Source organism: Adiantum capillus-veneris, chromosome 14 (genome assembly GCF_014529385.1).
Source record: "Adiantum capillus-veneris isolate H3 chromosome 14, ASM1452938v2, whole genome shotgun sequence".
Lineage (NCBI taxonomy): Eukaryota > Viridiplantae > Streptophyta > Polypodiopsida > Polypodiales > Pteridaceae > Adiantum > Adiantum capillus-veneris.
In genome coordinates this window covers 103028829-103048359 of record NC_140944.1, presented here as the reverse complement: position 1 = coordinate 103048359, position 19531 = coordinate 103028829, and the positions used below count along the sequence as shown (strand labels likewise).

The 19531-nt window shown below is 44.6% G+C and overlaps 1 protein-coding gene across 5 annotated transcripts in view; it reads right to left on the bottom strand.

Moving 5' to 3' along the window:
- The window catches only part of LOC147442863 (U-box domain-containing protein 51-like), a 78339-nt gene extending 59066 nt beyond the window's left edge, over positions 1–19273 (bottom strand). For 3 of the 5 annotated variants that reach the window (XM_086528870.1, XM_086528871.1, XM_086528872.1), the window contains exon 1: positions 18746–19273. In XM_086528870.1, the coding sequence (XP_086384996.1) occupies positions 18746–18908 (163 nt within the window). In that variant the 5' untranslated portion in view covers positions 18909–19273. The remainder of the gene's footprint in view (positions 1–18745) is intronic. The other 2 variants (XM_086528874.1, XM_086528869.1) reach the window with 2 other exon arrangements.
- Between the last annotated feature and the right edge of the window lie 258 nt (positions 19274–19531).

Sequence of the window (19531 nt, the reverse complement as noted above, 5' to 3'; positions counted from 1 at the left end):
TACACATTTTCCGTTTTATCATCAGATCTAGCGAAGTGGAGACCAGCCCAACCTTTTTTTGCGTCCTGCAATTGCTCTCGCGTTTTTGCTCCACATCGCAGGCAGTCCAGCGTTTTGAGATTTGCAAGCGCAATTAGTCCGCCAGAGTTTTAGTGTTTGGCCCAATTCCTCACTAAAAAAGCCTCTCATCTACTAACGCTAACTCCCTATTGCAGCCCGGACAGTTCGGCAGCTCTTCCCGGCCATTCCCTCGCTGCATCGAGTGCTCCCATTGTTGTCCACCATCTGCTCCATAAACTACGTTTCAGCCCTGCTAAGCGCGTCGGATCTGTCAGATCTGCGTTTTTGCAGCCAGCCCTCCATTCCTCTCACATCGAGAGCCCAATTCAGCCCCAAAAGTGCCCCTTGGTGGCCATATGCAACCCCACATCGAGACGGATCCAAAGGTACATCATTCAGCCCCAAAGGTGCTTCATTCCGACGAGTTACCATAGCAACATTCCCCCTTTCAGTCAGTAGAGTCTACGTTTGAGGTATTGCATTTGTGTACATTCCATCTACGCAATTCAAAGCAAAATACCACATCTGCAACGGTGTGGGGCCCTTGAAAGGGTTGGTTGGGTCTCTCTCTCTCTCTCTCTCTCTCTCTCTCTCTCTCTCTCTCTCTCTCTCTCTCTCTCTCTCTCTCTCTCTCTCTCTCTCTCTCTACCTCAGAACCATCTGTCACAAATTGTTGACGTGTCAAGTCACTGAAGAACGAAGCCACCGGCCGAGGGGCCTAAACCCTAAGTGAAGAAGAAGAAACAATAGATTTCCGCAATTCACACTGGCCTGCTGACATGGCAGATTGTACGGATTTCGCGTTGGCATGCTGGCGTGGCAGCCTATACGGATTTTCGCGTTTTGCGCTGCTGACGTGGCAGTTGTACAGATTTCCGTAAATCATGCTGGCAGCTTTTGGGCATCTGCTTTTGGACCACATGCTTTTGAGTTTGAAGGCTTTTCATGCAAACTGCTTTTGGCCTAAGGCCTTTAAATATGAGGCCATGGGCTCATTCTCTGGCATGCTTCTGGACGAAGGTGCAGAGGATGGAGTAGCGGCTTATACTTTGATGATGCAATATAAAGAAATATCGAAAGGGGCGCCAAGGTTTGGGGCCAATACTCTCTGGGATTGAATTCTGCCACTCCGTGTTGCGTGTGCTCTCTCTCTATCAGTTTCAATTGTTATTGAAGTGCTAAAAGTCTGTTCAGTTTGTTCTTTTCTATTGACACCCGTCTTGTGACACCATCATTCGTGCTAAGTAGCACACATTCAAGCAAGGAAAGAAGTAAAGATTTGTGGAAGTGTAAAGTCTAGATCTTGTCAACCATTTCAACTCCGTTGCACCTAACATTGATATCAGAGCTTTAAAGATTATGTACTAATCCGCTAATCCCCCAAAAAAAAAAAATCGTATTTGAGGTTGTGTTTTGCAATGTTTCGAGACACTTCTCCCACTCTTGGAACAGCAGGCCTGCCATTGCACGTAGAACCGTCATCTTGAGCATCAAAAAATAGCAACCAAGTGTATATCGGGTGTTGCGTGCGGGGTGTGCCGACAAGGAGGTAAATAGCTATCCCAAAGATAAGTCTGCAACCTTCCTTGAGCACAAGGACAGAAATTCTTGCATGGTCAAGACTAGTAGTGGTATGGCGACCTCTCACCATCCAGTAGGCGAGCAAGTTCCTCCTTTGGATCCTCCAAGGAACCCTCTCCATACTCCACCAAATCTTCCACCTACCCATCCACCCTTGCCACCCAATCCCATGGATTCCATGATGCGGATGATGATACGGCAAGATGATGCATGGGAACAAGAGTGCGTGGAAGCGGCGAAGCGAGAGGAACGTCAATTAGCGGCCGAAGCCGAATCCAAAGCTCATAGATGGGAGCGCGAGGCAAACGCGGAAGCTAGACGACAGAAGGGGGAAGCCATGCATGAGGCAGACATTTATTCTTGATTGCATTAATTTACATCTTATTTTGCGGTTGTTAGAAAGTCTAATAATAACAAAGTTCTACGGAAGCGAGAGAGAGAGAGAGAGAGAGAGAGAGAGAGAGAGTATAGACAACAAACACAAGATATAGTGAAGAGGGGGCGATTAGTCCCCCCATGACTACCATGAGCAAAAGACTCAATACACAATGACCAGATGATGGAAGTGGGTACCCCCCTGGCCCCATAAATAGGTGCCAAAGGGGAGGTAGGGCAACACCTGGAAAAAATCCCCCATGACCAAACAAGAAATAAATGAAATATGAGAGCGTCCGGACAAGGTGGACGGCCGGCCCAAAAGTGGGCGGCCGGACAATGATGCAACCTATATGCATATGCAAAGGGTGGCCAGCCTGGAGGCACACTAGCCATACATGCATGCCCTAGACCTATGAAGCAGCGAAGTGGTGCAAGTCTAACAACCCCTCTCAGCACCTGATGCTGAAGAAACCGCGTGAAGCCAAAGATGTGAGACAAATGATGAAGATGTCCGCTGCAATGTCCATTGAAGGACAATACTCCGACGAACTCCGCGAGTGTAGAAGCAATCTGGGGTGTCCCGACCTCTGAGAGATCTCCATGGTAAAGTGCCGTCACGAGCACTGTAGCAAACTCTTGTACTCCGTCGTTACAAGGTGAAGATATTGCGTGAAGGTCCAGGACTGAGTGTGAAAAGTTAAAACAACTCCTTGTCATAAAAGAAGTGCCAATAGACTTGCAAGTGTCTTGCCCAATAGGATCTGTGATGTTTGTAGTCAAAACGTCCGAAGAAAATGAGGAAGCCCAGGAACCGTCATGAGCATGATCGGAAGCCTGTCAATGCACGAACCTGTAACCCAAGGTGGCCAGGTGGCTAAGCGATGAAAAACTATAGGAAGGTCGCATGTAGCAATCTGCACCGTAAACTCCTCCGAATCAAGGAAATCCAGACTAAATAGTCTGCACTATAGAAGCTATTGTAAGCTGTAGCAGTCATCGAGAGACCGCACGGACCACCACCGGATGGTGTCGTGTCAGTAGGTAGGGTAATCCAAGATTAAGGGAAAGCCAGACTCAATAGTCTGCGCTGAGAAGGTCCTCTGAGAAGAAATGTGGTTAGACCAAACTGTCTTCATCCTGTATAAAGAAGGGAAGCCAGATTGAGCAGTCTGCGTTGTGAAGATCCTCTAAGAAGAGGAAAGGTCAAACCAATCTGTCTGCGCCGTCTTGCTTGTATCTCTTGCCTCCAATCCTCTAATGTCAACCAAAACAAAATCCACGCCAGCAAATTGCAACACGGTGTGGCTCTCAATGTGAACGAGCTGGGAGTGTCCTACTTCCCAAGCTGAGGGATAAGTCTGTTGTAAGGTTGCCAAGGGTGAGTGTAAGCAACTTTGAAGGTAGCAAACCAAATGACCGGGAGTGTAGAAGAGCAATTGCACTATCATCCAAGCCAAGCTCCGGGTGACTCCAAATGTAGTCACTGGATGCCTGATCTCCCGCATCTTGCGGGTAAAATCTCCAAGAGAGTCGAAAGCACTAAAGTCCCACTCCATGTTGTAGATCCAAGCAATGAGCCTGTCCAAGAAGAGATCCAAGATTCTCTCCCTAAGTCCATGTAGATGCTCTTGTGTAAGCAAGTGATCTGACAAGTCGAGGTCAAGGTGGTGTCTTATCTGGGAACGTCGTTATCCCATATGCCGATTTCACGGCCATATCTCCTGTGTCCTCCTCTGATGAGTTCATAGGTGTGTCCAAAGCAAACCACAAGTCACCACCCCCTTTGGAGTGCGCAACCGCCGAATGATGGCTGGAATGAATGGATCTCCCAAGGATCGTATGCCCATAGATGATCAAGCCGGTGTCAAAGATACCATGTACTATAGCAGTCACTAAGAGACCGCACGGACCACCATCGGATGGTGTCTTGGCAGGAGGTAACTTCATCCTCTCTGAAAAAACACAAGCCAAGAGGATGTTGTCCACCCAAAAACACAACTGCGAGGGGATGAAAACGCTGCTGTCCAGCGATTTTCAGTGTGCGCGTACGCTTCCTGCATGGTCCGGAGCGGTGCAGAGGGTCTGGAGATGGTGGTGAATCAAAGTCACAACCCCAAGTGGGCTGAAAACAGAGAAAACAACAGGGGTTAATGGCTGAAATCCAACGAAATGGAGAAGATACGGGCCGGCAAGGCACCAGATGCCAAGCCGGTGTGTCGCAAGGCAAGATCAGGGGTAGGAAGCCGAGCGCTCCCCCTCTGTGCAGCAAACGCTACCACCCACTCTCAGTAAACTCCAACCAAATGGCCTACGCTCCGTTGGGAATTTACAAGCACACGCCCACCCAAAGGACCATAGCACATTGGAGCAAAACCTTGTCAAAGCACGAATTTACAGCACACGCCGACCAATGCATATGAAGACAAGGGCTTCCCCTTTCACAATTGAACATCACAAACCCCACAATTTCAACGTCAATTCCACAATTCATAGATACATACCCTCCCAATCTGTCTACACATAATTTGCCACTAGGCTGCCACAGCCATAACCCTACAGAGAACTAGTCGTAACTTGAAGAGCATAACTCCAATTGGGGCACTTTAAAGCTCTTGAGAAATGACTGGCGAGAACATTGAAGATTATCAAAATTGATTCTACATGCCGCTATGTGCAAATTGACGCGAACAGAGAGCTATCCCGGTACGACTACACGTAGAGAAGGCAGAGCAAGGGCAAAAAATGCATCCAAAAGCATCAAGGAGGCACAACAACCCAAAACTTGCCAATTTTTGAAATTTGGTTGAACGTTTTCAAGTTTTTACATGAGTTTTAGTTATATAAAGGTCTCACTTCAAAAAACTCACTAACGGGCACTTACAGTAACCCAACACCTGGCGCTACACTAGCGACCTGCCTTGTAGGTACAAATGCTTGCTAAAGCAAGCTAAACAGACCACAAAAAGAAAGCGCATACACACTTTTGACACATGGCACCATGTCCATATGCACAAATTTACAAAAAAACGGGGTGTCCAAAATGCGTCCAACATAGTTTGCCAAACCCCCATTCTGCTAGAGCATTCATGCTCAATAGTAGACTATGAACAAGCTTATGTACAAAGATACATCATGTACCAAGGTATCAACACCATATACCCTTACCGCGATCAAATGGAAATGTGCAGTCCCTTGCATCCACTAAGCACACATAATGGCATTCTCCTGTCCCAAGGCCAATTCCTTAGCATTGTCAAGCTCAAACTGTTCATGTCATTCCAAGAAGAAGACCATGCATCACCATAATACATGTATATATCTTCTTTGTTATCATGATCAATATGGTTGTCCCAACTTTCTAAGTCATAGTCATCTTCAAAATCCACACATGCATTTGACATTTCTCTAAGATTTTGTACCCGTGACATTGCATCGCACACGAGGAATTGCATCTTCTCATCCATCTCAACTTGAGGATCATCAAAGCCCCAATCAACACTACTATCATCATCCCCATAGGTCTCATAAGCAGCGCTTTCACTACATGTCATCTCTTGATTGCAATCAAGAGCATAACTAGTAGGCAAACAAGAATCCCAACCAATGTCACCAACACCAATCTCAACATCCCAAATAGGTCCACATGCCCACAACTCATATGAATACCACATCAACTCATGAGATGGACAAGCAAAAACATCACCCATATGTCAACATGCATGCCATTTGTATCACAAGTAAGAGCATCCATAGGCACATAATGCAAGCACATAGAGTTAGATAAGGCGTCATCTTTATGAGCACCCATACATGGAACAAGATCATCCATAACATTCTCTCTTTGTCATACATGCACTCCAAGGTATTCTCTTTCATGATATTGCATATAACTCCTCATTAAGGTTAGTACCATCAAGAGAAAAAACCTCATCATATGCAGTTGGCTTAATCTTTGACTTAAGCTCAACATCAATGCTACTATTAATGTCAATGACAGAGGAGTTCTTATATGTAGCCCACGAAGAAGCACTAGACTGATTTACATACTCAAGCCATCTATCTTGCTTCAAGAATTCCACTATGTTTCTCACACCCAACGAGTCTGTGCATGCAATCTCAACGCCCAAGCGTACTGAAAGAGTGCCAATGAACAAGACTCTCTCTCTTTTTGGATCTAAAACCATGTCCTCACGCACCTCTAACTCTTGTTTGAGAGAGTAAAATCTCATATAATGCATGTCCAACTCTTCTAACCTGCTTAGTTTTAATTGCTTCATTACATCATTCATCCTCAACAAGGCATCACAGAGCTTGACCATGGTTGCACTTCTATGTATGAACCACTAAGACTGAAGGTAACTTGAAGCAACTCCTCAGTGGGGGCACCATAACACTGTTGGGCAAAGGAAAAAGTGGGACACCTCTATAGCTTTATAGCCCAAGAGCGTTAAAACTTCAAACTCAACACCAAAAAGTATACCAAAACCACTCTTAGGAAACCCGAACCAAAAGGCCTATGCTCTGTGGAGAATTTACAAGCATACGCCCATCCAAAGGACCATAGCACATAGGAGCAAAACCCTGTCAAAGCACGGATTTACAACCACACTGACCAATACATATTCACAATTAAACATCACAAACCCACAATTTCAACATCAATTCCACAATTCATTGACACATGCCCTCCCAATCTATTTGCACATAATTTGCCACTAAGCTTCCATAGCCATACCCTACAGAGAACTAGTCGTAACTTGAAGATCATAACTCCAATTGGGGCACTTTAAAGCTTGGAAGAAAGCTTGAGAAATGGCTAGCGAGAACATTGAAGATTATCAAAATTGATTCTACACAACGCTATGTGCAAAGTTGAAGATCATAACTCCAATTCAGGCACTTTAAAGCTTGGAAGAAAGCTTGAGAAATGACTGGCAAGAATACTGAAGATTATCAAAATCTATTCTACACGCGGAGAAGGCAAGGCGAGAGAAAAAATAGCATCACCTCAAGGCTTTAGGTATCAAGGTTGCAGAAGCAGGTTATGAAAGGCATGCCATAGCACAAGAGACAAGGGAGGAGAGCCAGAGGTTAACAGCTCCTCTCACGTTCCATAAGAGAGCTCCATAAGCTTTGCAGTAAAAAGCTTGGATAATAGCCAGACATGTTGTCAATCCCAAGGGCATTTCATTAAGCCAAGTTTTAATATCTCTCTCATCCTCCCAAATAGCTCGAGAGCTCTAAACCCAATTCTCTCTCCCGGTCAATTGAGCAATTGAAACCTCCAATAAAGCCATTCTCATGATCAATTGAGCCTTTTATATCACTGATTAAGCTACTCTTGCTCTCAATTATGTTCTTTAGATCTTAATTACCAAGCTTGCTAGCCGATTAATTAACGTCATGTGTTCAATATCTAGCCGACTCTCTCTTGAGTAAGGAATTAATGTGATTTGTTTTTGTCAGTTACAGTTCGCTTCAACGTGGGGATTTCTGATCAAAGGATTGCAGATTAAAAGGTATACCGACGCAGACGTAATAAAGATACAAAAATCAAAGTTCGGAAGCATCCATTGATTGACAGCGTCATTTATGTGTCTATTTTAAATTTCTCATTGTTTTCAGCTAGTAATAGTGTTCTAAAGCTTTGTTATTTCTCGTAAATTCCCTCTAATATGCATTCTTTACTCTTATTAACCCCTAAATAAAATATACCTACATGCACTCTTTCTCCTTGATTTGAGACTCTGCTCAATGTCCGTCTACAACCAGAAGCCCGATGCTTTCCCGGTCGACCCCAGAGACGCGCACTCCGACATCTTGATACCGATATCGTGCCGCTCCCCTTCCACAATGGAAAAAAGGGCCAAAAGATGCAGATAAAGCCAATTTGCAGGATATGCGTGGCAGGTTAGAAAGCAAGTGCTTGAGGATCTCGAAGTCCAAAATTTTATCACTTGGAGTGCATTGATTCATCGGAAACGCAGCATGCCAAATGTAGTGCCCACATGTAATCTGGTTAAGTTCTCGATGGGCTTCTCATCCGAGATGTCATCACTTGTAATGCCTTGATAGCAAAAGTGTCAGTCGAAGGTTGCAAGAGAAAGATGTTATACTAAGTAATGCTTTGGTTGATATGTATGCTTAATGCAGTGAACTTAAAGAGCTCGGGGTGCTTACAATGTGTTTGCACCACCTTGGTCATTGCCAAAGAAAATATTATGCTCGAAAATGCTACTCAATATGTATGCCAAATGCGATTCACTTCAGAGAGTATAATAAGTGCTTGAGGATCTTTGCCAAGTGTCATCTTCTCAAGTGCATTGATTGCGGATCCGAAGGTAAGGGCTTCCTTCAAATACTTTTTTCTTGCACTTAAAAGAGACGCGGAGATTGCGAGCCGGGGTCCAAGCAATGCTTTGTTTGATATGCATGGCGAATGCGATGCTTTGAACGACATGTACGAGTAAAACTACGCTCGGCAAAGCTTTGGACAGAATGTGGTACATCATCGATAGAACAAACCTACTCAAGGGTCAAGATGTTGTCTCTTGGAGTGCATTGTATTAGAGCTATGGCAAAGAGATGCTTTGGCAAAAATTGAAGTCGCAGGAATGGTGGCTTAATTAATGCTTTTTTAACCATAATGTTTTTTTCTTATGAAGAGTTGATAGCATCGTTGGCTGCATAGTGTGTGGGAGTGGAGAGCCGCCATGCATGGCGAGTGGCAGTGTGTGCCGCCGAGAGCTAACAAGGGTAGGGCCGCCAAATATAAATCAAAAAGGATCGGCATGGCATGCAGAGGAGCAAAACTTGCAGAGTTGCATGAAGGTAGGTGAAGAATCTGCAAGCTGAGAGAGCTCGAGCGTCATATCAGAAGGGGTCACCAGGAGCATAAAGAGGAGGCTGCGCTGCATAGTAGAGGGAGGACCTTGAGAATGCAATGAGATGGAGCGTTGTAAGGGAACAAGAGGCCGGAGGAGCAGCCCATGAAAAGGAGTTGTTCCAATGAGAGTAGCGGGACCTGAAGGGGAAAGTTGGAAGGGAAGCAGACGTGAAGTGGATCGAAGGCAAGGGACAAGGGAGATGCCACCTACAGAGTTGATGGTCGCAAGGCAGGAGAACGGCCAAGGAGCGAAAGCGGAGAAAGTGGGCCGCCAAGAGCTATTAAAAAGCGGCCTGAATTGACGAACCAGGGGAGGTTGCCATCAACACATTTTTGAAGAATTGCAGCAATGCAATATTGCTTGCAAGAGCAGGGGCAACTACCCCTAAGAGGAGGTATCGTCAAAGGCCAGCACCTTCTCGAGCTTAAGCACCAGCTGCTCCAGCAAGGAGTTCAGAGCTTCCGTTGCATTAGCTTTGTCGAAACCTGATAAGCCCTTCACCCTCTCACTGATCTTAATTGCTCATTGTCGAATTTTTAGCTAAAGATGCTAACAAATTCACGGAGATTCTCAAAACCGAAGGGTGTGTAAACTTGTAACATTGCCTTCATTTTTGGTACGAGACATAAGGCTCCGAGGGGAAGAAAGAGGAGCACTACAAGAGAGGACACAGGGAGCAGTGCAACCAGTAGAGAAGGCAAAGGAGAGTGTTGTTTCAACAAGCCATAGCACAAGAGACAAGGGAGGAGAGCTCCATAAGCTTTGAATAAAAAAGCTTAGATAATAGCCAGACACGCTCTCAATCCTGAGGGCATTTCATTAAGCCATGATAATCTCTCTCTCTTAAGCATCCAAAGCTCAATTATCATTCTCAATTACACCCGATTATCTCTCTACCGCTTGCAATTAAGCCCGATTAGCTCTCAGTTAAGCTGGTTCTCACTCCCAATTAAGCCTTCATAGCCCAATTAGCTTTCAATTAATCCGCTTATCTCTGTCCAGCTCCCATAATCCGATTATCGCTCTTAATCAAGCACCATAACCCAATTGTCGCCCTCAATTGAGCCGAATTTCTCTCTATTTCTTTCAATGTAACCCGATTGCCCTAAATTAAGTCTACCTAAAGTTCGAGTCTTCGAGATATTCAAAAAGTTGAGCCCAGATTCTTGGTTTGAGCTGGCAACCACAGTTTTGCTTCGACCGTGGATAATTTTGATTAAAGGTTTGCACATTGAGAGGCATATCGACGATGCGTACGCAATTGATTTGTATTAGGGTTATCAGAGTTTATTATTTGAAGCTTCTGTTGGGTTCCAGCATCAATTATGTATTGTTTATCTCCCATTTATTGCTTGCAATCTTAAAAAGGTGTTCCAATTCATGTCTATATTCCATAATTTCTCTCATTCCTATATGCACCCTTTCCCCTTGGTTGAGCCTCTACTAAGATTCTGTCTACGGCCAGAAGCTCGGCGCTTTCCCGGTCTACCATGGAGAACACCACACTCCGACAACATTGTCATGATCGATGCCGCTAAGACTCAAGAGTGCTTTTCAAGCGCTCTAAGTAGCAGCAGAGAGGCACCATGCCTCATCCTTGTCTCTTTGAGGAGCCTTTTGAGGTTTGGACTGATGCTAGCAACATTGCTATAGGTGCAGTTTTACAAAAAATGATCGTCCAGTGGCATTTCTCTTGTAAACTAAATAGCGTTGAGAAAAATTATTCCGTTTATGATAAAGAACTTCTCTCTATCATTCATATATTAAAGAATTGGAAGTATTTCATATATGGGCGTCAATTTGTCGTTCGCACAGATCACCAAGCAATTAAGTGGCTTCAATCTATGCCTTAGCACCATGGTCACAGTTGTTTGAGCAATTTGGTGGTACGATTGAGGCAAAGATAACCCTATTGCGGATGCATTGAGTAGGAAGGTCACATTCTCTAGTTATAAACACATTCTTTTGTCTCTATTAAGGTGTGGGTTTTGATGATCTCATAAATTATTACATAGGTTCGGAGTTTGAAAAGCACTCGTTACAAGCGCTTGATGTACAAGGTCCGTGCAATTATGTCATTCGTGATGGTTGGCTTTTCTTTCGGAACTGTTTGTGTGTGTTGTCTTCTCACAGAGCACCAATTTTGCATGGCGCACAGATGCATTAACATGTTGTCACAGAGGTATAGATGCTACATTAGAAAAGATTGAACAATATATCTATTGGCCAAAGCTGTGCAAGGATGTGTACAATCAGGTTACTAAATGTGTTGATGTCAAAAAGTTAAAGTCCCTCATAGTAAGCAACAATGGCTACTGATGTCGTTGCCTATTCCTGACAAGACAAAAGTGTGGATTTTGTAACCAATTTGCCTCCCTCATCTGCACAGAACACGCAACGTCTAACTATCGTTGATAGATTTAGCAAATTTTGCATGTTAACCCCTTGCAAGACCAGTAACACAATCCCTTGCAAGACCAATGTTACTGCGCAAGATATTGCACGGTTATTCATAAAGCATTGGTATCCATTGTGTGGTCTATGTAACGGGACGGCACCGCATGCCAAAGGAAAAGAACAGACGGAATAGACTTTACGCACTTCAAAACAAATTAATTGAAAGAGAGAGACTTCACATGAGACACAAAGTGACGTAGTTCCAACCCCAGAGTGCATTGGCCTAGACTATGACACCCCTTTTTTGAGAGTGCGCGTGTGCGAAAGCGTGGGGGAGAGAGAGAGAAGACAAAACGCTAGATATGAGAGGAGGGGACGATTAGCCCCCCATGACTACCGTCAACCACAAAATCTGCAAATACAACCGTATGTCAGACTAGGTAAGTGGTTACCCCCCAAGCTCCCTATATAGGTGCCCAAGGGGGAGGTAGGGCAATGCATAAAAAACCCATCAACCCAGCAAGAAAAAATAGGAATATAGAGAGCGCCCGGACAAGGTGGACGGCCAGCCCAGATGTTGGTGGCCGGACAATGCAATTTGTATACGTATGCAAAGGCTCGCCAGCCCGGAGGCACACTAGCCGTACATGCATGCCCTAGACTTGTGAGGCAGCAGAGTGGTGTACGTCTAACACCCCCTCTCAGCACTTGATGCTGAGCAAACCGCCGGAAGCCGAAGATGTGAGGCAAATTGATGAAGATGTCTGCTTCGATGTCCAATTAAGGACACTACTCCATGAGTGTAGCAACAGTCTAGGGTGTCATAACCGCCAAGAGCTCTCTGTGGTAAAGTGCCGTCACGAGCACTGTAGCAAACTGTTGTACTCTGCCGATACAGGGTGAAGATACTGCATGAAGGTCCTGAATAGAGTGTGAAAGCAACCCCTTGTCATGAAAGGAAGTGCCAATAGACCTGCAAGTGTCCTTCCCAATAAGATTTGTGGTGTCTGTAGTCAAACCTTCTGGAGAAAATAGAGAAGCCCAGGAACCGTCATGAGTATGCACGGAAGCTTGTCAATGCATAGACCTGTAACCCAGTGTGGCCAGGTCTAGGAAGGCCAGATGTAGCAATTTGCGCCGTAAACGTTCTCCGAAACAAGGAAAGCCAGACTAAAGCAATCTACACTATAGAAGCTACTGTAAGCTGCAGCAGTCACCGATAGACCGCACGGACCACCACCGGATGGTATCCTGCCAGTAGGTAGGGTAATCTAAGATGAGGGGAAAGCCAAACTCAACAATCTGTATTTTTCAGCACCACCTGCGTTTTTGGTCAGACCTGCATTTTTTGGCTGATTTGCCAGCGTTTTTGCACCAACCTGGCTTCGCATCCGGTGCCTTGCCAGCCTGTTTCCTGTTCACACACATCAGATTTCAGCCTTAAATTCTTGCTGTTTTCTCTGTTTTCAGCCCACCTAGAGCTGTGACATTGATTCACCACCCTCCCCACACCCTCTACACCGCTCCAGACCCTGCCAGGAGCGTACGAGCATGCTGAAAATCGCTGGACAGCAGCGTTTTCATCACCTCGCAGTTGCGTTTTTGGGTAGACAGCAGCCTCTTGGCTTGTGTTTTTCATAGAGTATGGAGTTACCTCCTGCTAGGACACCATCCGGTGATCCATGCGGTCTCTCAGTGACTGCTGCAGTATACGGTATCTTCGACGTCGGCTTGATCATCTACGGGTGTACGATCCTTGGGAGATCCATTCATTCCAGCCATCATTCGGTGGTTGCGCACTCTAGAGGGGGTGGTGACTTGTGGTTTGCTATGGACACACCTAAGCACTCATTAGAGGAGTTCACACGAGATATGGCCATGCTCATGGCATATGGGATTCCAACATTCCCAGAGAAGACACCACCATCTTGGGTGGACAAACACTTACCACTTGACCTCGACACGTCAGATCATTTACTTACACAGGAGCATCTATATGGACTTAGGGACAGGATCTTGGATCTCTTCTTGGACAGGTTCATTGCTTGGATCTACAAACTGGAGTGGAACTTCAGTGTTTTGGACTCTCTTGGAGAATTTGCCCGCGAGATGCAGCAGATCCGGCATCATTATGCGACTACATCCGGAGTCACCCAGAGCTTGGCTTGGATGGTAGTGCAGTTGCTCTTCGACACTCCTAATCATTTGGATTGCTACCTTCCGTGTATGTTGAACTTTGCTCAAGATGAGTGCTCCGAACTGTGCTCAAGGGTTCCTTTTACTTACGGAAGGGAGAGCCTTCCGTTCCTTTAGTGAGAGAGTGCAAATGATCACAAACAAAGTGAATGACACTGTGAATGAAGGTGCTGAGACTGAGAGAGAGAGAGAGAGAGAGAGACTAAGCAGAATCAAGCCTTTATACATAAATTTTACAAGAGCACCTGAAAACTCAAAGCATTATGTACATCTATGTACTCGAGGCTAGCAAGCAAGCTTTTTAGCATGGATTAGGGACTTTATCTTCATCCAAAAAATGCATGACATAGCTTGCCAACCTCCCCTAGCCTGCTTGATCATTCATGACAAGCAGAGGTGTCTAGGGTGAACAACTGCTGCATCTCATCCCCAGAAACCTCATCAACATTTTCATATGTTTTCGCATTGTCTCCTTCTATTGATAGCATTTCATCAGTCACAATTGTCATCAAACGCGCCAGATACTTCTTCAATCTATAACCATTTACACGGTATTTATATTGTGCACCGCCCAAATCAGCCAATTGAGATGTGCCATTATCAAATTTATTCACAACAGTAAAAGGACTCTCCCATTTGATTTGAAACTTCTTTAGAAAGGTATTGTCCAACTTACTATTGTATCGTAACACCAAAGCACCCTTTTCAATTTTTTTATCCTCCACGCACTCATTGGCTTTTAGCTGCGCCTTCCTTGACACTTCCTCATAGTAATTCACAGCTAAAACTCATTCACAGCTAAAACTCTAACCAATTGCAAGCATTGTAAATCCAATAACCTTTTTTGCCATGCATTTGTTAGCTCTTCATCTTCCAATGACAACAACTTGAGAACAGGAATTTTCGCTTCAATTGGCAATAAAGCTTCCTTGCATAAACCAAGTGGTAAGGGGAAAATCTTGTGCTCGTTTTGATAATAGTTCTATAGGCCCATAACGCACAAGGCAACTCTGAATCCCAAGTCTTCCCATGTGTCTACATCATCTTTGTCGAGATCTTTACCAACTATCCATTGAACCTTTCATTAAGATCATTGCATTGTGGATAATAGGAAGAACTGTACCTATGTTGTATATTGAGCTTTTCGCATAAGAAATCAAACAATCCTCCTCTAAATCCTGGTCCTCTATCAAAAAGTAGCTCTAGTGGCACACCAAATTTGCAACATATGTACTCATAAACAAATTTTCCCATCTCTTTACTAGTAATCCGTTTGACAGCCTTGGCTTCTGTCCATCGTGACAAATAATCTACTGTTGTCAAGATGTAAGCATTTCTTTTGCTAGTCATAGGTAAGGGTCCGATAGCATCAAGACCCCATTTTTCAAACACATCAAAAGCTAAAATAGTCTTTTGCAATTCAGGCTTCAAAATTCTCTTTCCCATCCTCTGACAAGGCAAACACAACTTACACCAATGATTAACATCTCGTTGAATACTCGGCCATATGTAGCCTTCTTGTAAGACCTTATGCAACATGCTCTTCATAGTAAAATGGCCTCCACAAGATCCCTCATGATTTTCTTCTAAGATTTTGTAAATTTCCTCTTTCCAAGGTACACGACATAAAACCAAATCACCTCCTTTCATGTAAAGCACATCATCAAGCATTTTGTATTTCCTGGCTTTTCTTATGAACGCATACTTTTTTGAAGACGGTAAACCTTCAAGTAGAGCACCTGTCAATAGAAAATCCACTTTCTTTGATAAGGTTTCCCTCCCATGATATAGAGTGGCATTTGCCTTTACCACAAACACAAAAGTGATCATCTCTTGAGCAGCATCATGAGCTTCTTGGTTTAGAGACCTCTCAATAGGTTGCAAACTCCATGCTTCAAGCTTTTTGAGCAATGCTTTCACTTTGAAGCATAAATTTCTCAATTTAGGGTTCTTATTTTTCCATACTCCTAACACTTGATTCACAACCAACAAAGCATCTCCTTTGATTTGCAAGCGCCTAATTCCCAATTGTAAGTAAATATGCAAACCACCTTCAAGAGCCATGTATTCTGCTTCATTGTTACTTTTGGCATCAAGTTTCAGTCCTTGCTTCCTCATAAGCTTTCCTTGTGCATCATAAATAACAATGCCTCCGGAAGCAGCATCATGACTTCTTCGATAAGAACTATCAAAGTATAATAGTGAAGCATTAGAGATGGCAAGAGTCCCGACTTCCTTCTATCGCACCACCTCTTCTTTAATCAAAACCGGAATATCCTTATAAGTGAGAAGATCTGCCAGGGTAGCCCGAGTACTTTCCTCCACCAAAAAGGTGAACTGAAACTCCTGAAGCTCAATAACCCATTTCATCACTGTTTTTGATATATTTGAATTATTGAGCAGCTGGGGAAGCAATGAATAACTGGTGAGAAAAGTGAATGACTTTTGCAGCAAGTAGTGTCTGAATCGTCTACAAGCATAAACCATATTGATCATCACCAATTCAATTTCAGAAAAATCTCTTTCATGAGGAGTCTTTACTCTACTAGCATAATGAACAGGCTTCATATATTGAGATTCCTTTCCCCTTTGCAATAACATAGCCCCGGTAGCATCACCTCCACTGATGGGTTAACATAAAACTCCTTTTCCCAATCAGGAGCCTGCATAATGGGAAGCGTACTCATAGCCTCTTTAACTCTGTCAAAAACCTCATCACAGTCATGAAACCATTCCAAGGGATCATAAAGCTACGGAAAACACCTATGTCGAACAACTGTAAAGTCAGGCGAAAAATAGTCCTAACCCGAATCATGATTAAAATTGATGAAAACCAAGACCATAAAGATGAAGCTCGTGTCGTGTAGACCTCCGTAGAGTATCCATATGCTTGATTCCGACAACAGACGAGAGAGTTACAAGCTTTTGAAGTTAGGGTATCTCTCAAAAGCTCCAAAAAAGCTAGTCTCTGTAAGCAAAAAAGATGTGCAGGGAATTGCAGCTGTTCAAAGGGGATTTTTTTGGCTCTTATCCCGAGGGATTTTCTCTCTCCTCTTAGCCGACATCATTTCCCTCTTTGGATACCTTTTAATTGGTCCATTTTAGGCCTTTTTGGGTGGAAAATGAGTTGTCGGCCACTTTTTGACCAAGGCAAGTGGAGAAGGGAGATGTCCATTGGACCAAAAAGGTGGCCAGGTGCCTGGACAACAGTGGGAATTGAAAAAGGGCACCCCCTCTCTCCCCCAACACCCACGAGCCCTCATTAGCAAGGCAAGGAGGCTTCATTTTCTCCTTTGATACACCCTTAGGGAGTATCCACTCCCCCCCTTATACCCTCCAATTTCCACTTGCTCCCCCCCATGTGGGATTACTCCATTGCCACTTGGCACCATCCTCCCACCTCTCCACTTAAGCCAATAAATTTTCTGTTTTGCTCCCCACACCGAGCAATCTTGACGAAGGCGTGGCGGGTGACTCCGAGCACCGAATGCGACGCTATAAAGCCCGGCTCGGAGCTTATCACTTCGGCTATTTCCAAAAATCCTCGGCCACACCTTTTCTAATTAAAGCCATCAAATCAACCCACTTGTCTTTCCTTGCATGCATCCGCACCCACTTTCTAAGTAAGGAACCACCCACTTCCAAGGCATGTAACTTATGATGTATGAGTCCGATTCACCGGCTATCAAGCATGATCGAAAGTACTCATTGAAAACCACCTTTTAAGAGTTCGACCAACCCAAAACTCTTGCAAAGGACTAAGCAGAACCAAGCCTTTATACATAAATTTTATAAGAGCACTCTGAAAACTCAAAGCATTATGTACATCTATGTACTCGAGGCTAGTGAGCAAGCTTTTTAGCATGTATTAGGGACTTTATCTTCATCCAAAAAATGCCTGACAACGTGTCAACTGGATAGACCCGAGGTACACACAACTGCGACTGCTACTGACACTGCCAACAACTCTACACACAAGATCACTGACACGGTCTCCACATGGGCATCACCTCCAACATGCTCTGAGAGCATAGATCTGGTGCATCTCCTCTTGGCTAGATCTAGATGTGGATCTAGATCTCGGTCGAGGAGACCTGCCACTGCATGGTCACAAGGTTTATGAAAGGCTACTCTGAGGAGGTACTGCACTATGGAGATGATCTCCGAGCACTGCACCTGCTGTCCATCAAAAACGTTCGGGCTGAACTGCTGAGCAAAAACGCTAGGCTAGGTGCCTGGGAAGAAATAGAGGGAGCCTGCGATAAAATATCCCAGACCTCCAGGAGCCAACTGGACATGGAACCAAGCCTAAAACCCAAGGCTAAACATGGCTAGACACAACCCAAGATGAGAAACCTACCTCATACTGGTCGGGCGGCAAGCACAGCCACAAAACAACCCTCACTCCCTAAGACCTGTCCCTCGGAGAAACTGGGACCAACTAGATGAACCAAGAGAGATGCCTAAAGTCTAACATCTCTCTCTCTCTCTCTCTCTCTCTCTCTCTCTCTCTCTCTCTCTCTCTCTCTCTCTCTCTCTCTCTCTCTCTCTCTCTCTGTGTGTGTGTGTGTGTGTGTGTGTGTGTCACACACACACAACACCTAGCCTCACATGAAGCCATCATAATGTCGAAGATGTAATGAAACATATTGGTAATAGAAGGAAGAGAAGACTAGCCAACCAAGATGATGAACTTTGCACGTAATAGACAATCTAACAAAGGAATAATTCTTAGCTTGAGCTAGTCAAAATTAAGTAAGTGCCTTCCCCCAACATTAAGAGCATTGAAAATTGCAGGTCTGTCAAGGAGGCTGCCTAATCCCTAATAAACAAAGTTCGAACAGGTGATGAGGTCTTAAACTGTGTGCATACATAGAACTATGTTTAAATGGAAGCCGACAAGGAGGGGGACACACAAATCTCAGTAAATCCGACTTTGCAACTGTCCAATTGGAATTTTACACAGCTCTAAACAATGTGTGTGTGTGTGTGTGTGTGTGTGTGTGCATGCGCGCGCGCTCATTACTTAAAAAAAGAAAAAGGTGTGTGTGTGTGTGTGTGTGTGTGTGTGTGTGTGTGTGTGTGTGTGTGTGTGTGTAGTTGGGGTGCAGAGAATCAGTCTGACATGCACTAACTTCTTAAAAATGCTTCCTTGTGTGTGTGTGTGTGTGTGTGTGTGTGTGTGTGCTGGGATTTTGGGGGCGGGGGGGGGGGGGGGGGGGGGGGGGGGGGGGGGGGGCACTTACGAGGAGTTGGGATGGTGCGGAGAATCGGTCGGACATGTACTAACTTCAAAATGCTTCCTGGAGCTGCTATCTTGTTCCGAAGAGTCCATTCTAGTGCTGATAGACTGCTTTTATGCTTGCTGACAGCAACCATCACAATGTCTTGATTTCCTTGTGACCCCATTACAGGTTGTCTCGAGTGCACAAATAGATTGAAAATGCAGCATCAACATCTACCCCCGCACCTTCATCTTCTTGCGCCTTGGGTAGGCGAGCGACCGTTCCACAAACAGACAAAGTTGGAAGAGGTCACACAAAGATGCTCCACAGCTCAAGTCCTTACACGAAGCATTGAAGATGAAAGTCGAGAAGATCAGAGAATATCACGGGAACAGGATGACGATGTTCAATCCTCAAGTCCTAAACAGTACGGATGATCAGAAATCAATGACGCTTGGACTAAGATGCCAACAAGTCTTCGTCTTCTGACTGTGACTGGCTTGACGTAGGCTTCTGCAAAAGTGGAGCTTTTGCTGCTTTTACAGGATGGTCAATCCAAACATAAATTATAATAAGAGCGCCTCCCCATAGGCCCTGACGCCTTGAAAAGTTGGCCTGCCGTTGTAACAGTTATTATAAGGTTGCTAGTATGAGAAGAGATACATGATACATCAAACTCAAATCCAGCATGGAAAAGAACACATGGACACATGTAAATAAGCACTAGAGTCAAGCCTATAAACTGTCAATACAAAGGGTGTAGCCTGCTCTGTATGCAAGCAAACAAGCTTCGTACCTCTCCCCCAT